Raw genomic sequence first — 3,501 nt, 5'->3', positions numbered from 1 at the left:
AAGAAGGTTGCATAGAGACGGCATACGATATGTAATAAATAACATAACGTTACGTTATCAATTTATTCTATCTTTTCTACTACCTACTGTCCCAAAGTTATAGTTAAGCCAGTGACAAGACGAAGCGCAACCACTATCGCAAGGCGGATCGGCGTTTTGTATAGACACCATACAAAGCGACGACCTAAGCGCTCTGCTTTTATTTGCAAGGCTTAACCTGCTGCACTTCTAGCAAGCAGGAGGACGTTCAGAGCGCCGGTCGACCATGGGGTGGGCATCAAGGGCTACATATTCAATATACTCTAACGTTAGTTATAGGCTATTTGGTTCCCACTTCTCCAGCCATCTTTGGAATCCACTCGCCTTCGTCATCCCCGCCGCCGTCGCAGGACGCAGGCGATCCGCAGCCTGACAATACCATGATTCTACGGAACAACGTGATCGAGATACCCAGTGACGACGAGTCCGACGACGCCGGGGCTGATGACGGTCACTCATTCCGCCTCAAAGCCGTCTGCGCGGGGGACTCTTGTTGGCAGGGTCTCAGGTGTCCCAGGCATCCCAACCCATCGACAAAGATATATCGCCGGGAACAGCAAGCCAAAGAGCTCACGGCCAAGGGGGACAGCCCCGTCTGCCCCCCGCACACTCTGCCTGGTGTCGATTCCGAAACGGCTGTGACAGAGCAGAAGCGCTGTAGCCGGCCTCCGATTACTGCGTGCTCTACTAGTATAGTCGATGACAACGAGTCTCTTCCAAATGGAGGGAGTCGCGAAAGTTCCATTTGTCGGGGACCTATTTGTCATGGCCTGGGCGGCGAGTCCGACCCAGCTACCACCAAAGCAATCGAGTATCGGCCCAACCGCCAAGCCCAGGATGAGCGGCACGATATACGTCAGGACTACAACACCCATTTCGAGACCGGCAATCTCCCTCCCCATTCCCCAGTTCTAGACAACGGAGAAGAGCAGAATGAGGAGGAGCTTGCCGTGCCGCCACCGCTGCAGGAGAGTCGGGCAAGCGCACCAGCATTAACGGACGACAAGACGAACAGCGAATTCGAGCTGGCCAGTACCGAGCCATCTATACAACCATCAACCAGCCGAGATCTTGTCCAACCTCAGTGCGATGTCGGTCATAGTCCACATCGGGATGCCAACAATGTTGGAGAATGTCCTCCCTCTATAGGCACCGCCGCCGACCACAGCAAGAACGATGTCGAGCCTCCGCAACGCAAGCGCCGAAAGTTAATCACTACTGCCCTTACAACCGTTGGAACAGCATCTCAACAGCAGACACCTCTATACTGGGGCGACACACAAGAGCCTCAGACATCCCCCCAGCGGCCAAGTCGTCAGCGCAACCATAGTAGTCCCAACTCGCCACAGTCGTCTTTCCTAAACTCGCTTCGCCGAGCCCGAAGCCCATACAGCGCCGTCTCCATCCTTAGAGTCGAAACATTGCCGCAACCCACCAGCTGCCGCCTCTCCTCATCAAATGATCGTCGCGGTGACAGCGATGAGACAAGCGACCCAAAACATCCTCGTCCATCGCTTCTAGACGACAGCGGAGAGCAAAAGGATGAGGGTCTGTTTATACCGCTCCAGGCCGAGGAGAGTGTGGCGGGCATCCTGAGATTGCCGGACGATGAGGGCAACAACCATGGTGAGCTGGCTGATGCTGAGCTATCCGTCTATCCATCCATACAATCACGCGCCAGCCAGGACCGGGCCGAACTCCATCACAACATTGTCCGTCCAACTTGCAGTACGGATGTTGAAGACAGCCGCAGCCCTATTAACGACAGCGTTAGAGAGCAAAGCCGGGATAACGCCATACCGCTACCGCGCAAGCGCCGCAGGCTAAGCACTTCGACCATTGCAACCAACAATGCGGAACGTGAGCGGCGGGCCCATGTGCGTATCGCCGAGTCCCGGTTGCGACCGGCTCAAAAACCAACAATCCAACGCGGCATCGGCCTCGGTCGGCATCGTGGAGCCAATAATAAGGAGGACCGTCGTCCCATTATAGGTAGTAGTACCGCCGAGCCTTGGGAGGATAATGATGATATTGTCCAAGTGCCGCAACGCAAGCGCTCTAGGAAGGCATTGCAACCTTTACAACGAGCGGAACGGCCTCTCAGCAGCATCCAAGCCCTTACTACAGCAAATCCCCATTACCAGGGGCTCAGAAATCATCCCGGCGTCCAACCCGCCAAGATGACATTGGCATACCCGACCCACCATCGTCACAAAGGGCCACCTCGGAAATGGAGATTGAGGCGCACCGAGCCCCTATCGCAAATTTCAAAGAATGGAAACTCGACAACGCAGTACTCCAGCGGGTTACAATGGACGGTTCACCGCCGACTTTGTGGCGCAGTTCACCTGGGGGCCATGTGCAATTCATGGAATGGAACAGCATGGAAAGGAGAATCAAATTGCCGTGTCCTCAGTCAAGAAGACAGCCAAGAAGCACAGCCCGGCTACAGAGAGGGTTGTAAGATCCACGAAAAACAAGGACACAACAGCGGACCGCAAGCCGACTTCAACCTCACGAAGGGCAAAATACACCACAGAGGACGACGCGAAGATCCGCCTGCTAAGGAACCAAGGACTGTCTTGGCTCGAGATTGCCGAGCGGTTCCCGGGACGTACTCCTAAGGCTATTGAGGTAAGGTATCACACCAAGCTCATAGCCACCAACACCCCTCAAAGCCGGTCTCGGCACTTGTATAATTCCGCTCCAACGCCTCCAGTGGTTCATGATGCTAGCGACGAAGAGGGGGAGGCTCACAAGAACGTGGTGGGCAGGCAGGCGCTTGACGAGCATGGACGCCGTCATACCAGAACCAATATATGGGAAGTCGACAGGTTGCTTGGCAGATTGGACGCGAGGTAGGACAACTTGGTACCTGGTGAGGTGGGCGGGGCTTGGAGATGAGCACAATACATGGGAGGAGAGGAAAAATGTAGGTGATGATTTGGTCGCAGAATTTGAGGCGGGTTTCGAAGGAAACGACTTTGCGATACAGCGGTTACTCCAAAAACGGACCCACCGCGGGAGGACGGAATACCTTGTAGAATGGAAGGGGCCGTAGAATGAGACTACATGGGAACTGGAGGTCAACATAAGCCCTCTCCGAATCAGGGAGTTCGAGTAGAACAGTTAGCCTCTCGAAAGAGCTACGGCTTCCCTGAACTGAGATAGCGATGCTAGTACCGCAAGCAAACAACTTGTCTCTCTTATCTAAGCATAAACGAAATCAGCCAGGTCGTAACCATGGGATGCCTAATATCTTCCCTACTCTGTGCAGCGGACTGGAGCTGTTGGTTTGTCTGTGCCCCAATCCCGAGAATTGAAGGACTGAAATAAGCTGGCCCCTTTCAATATCGCTCTCACACCTTATTAATTCTCCTTCGCACCGCCGATAACAGCCTTCTGTGCCATCTGCTTGCTAACCCGCCAATTGTTTTTGTCACCTCCCGTCTCGCCATCCAA

At 54.3% G+C, this 3,501-nt stretch overlaps 1 protein-coding gene across 1 annotated transcript; it reads left to right on the top strand.

The window, feature by feature from the left end:
• Positions 1 to 419: 419 nt before the first annotated feature.
• N656DRAFT_849473 (uncharacterized protein) lies at positions 420 to 3,247 on the top strand (the record flags this gene model as incomplete). The annotated part of the gene is made up of 2 exons (XM_064819347.1): positions 420 to 2,247; positions 2,342 to 3,247. The coding sequence occupies 2 exons, from the start codon at positions 420 to 422 to the stop codon at positions 2,899 to 2,901; spliced, it is 2,388 nt and encodes a 795-aa protein (XP_064664910.1). The 3' UTR covers positions 2,902 to 3,247.
• Positions 3,248 to 3,501: the final 254 nt, after the last annotated feature.

Source organism: Canariomyces notabilis (genome assembly GCF_033297395.1).
Source record: "Canariomyces notabilis strain CBS 508.74 unplaced genomic scaffold N656scaffold_44, whole genome shotgun sequence".
Lineage (NCBI taxonomy): Eukaryota > Fungi > Ascomycota > Sordariomycetes > Sordariales > Chaetomiaceae > Canariomyces > Canariomyces notabilis.
The sequence above is the reverse complement of the archived record's forward strand: the minus strand, read 5'-3'. Positions and strand labels throughout refer to the sequence as shown.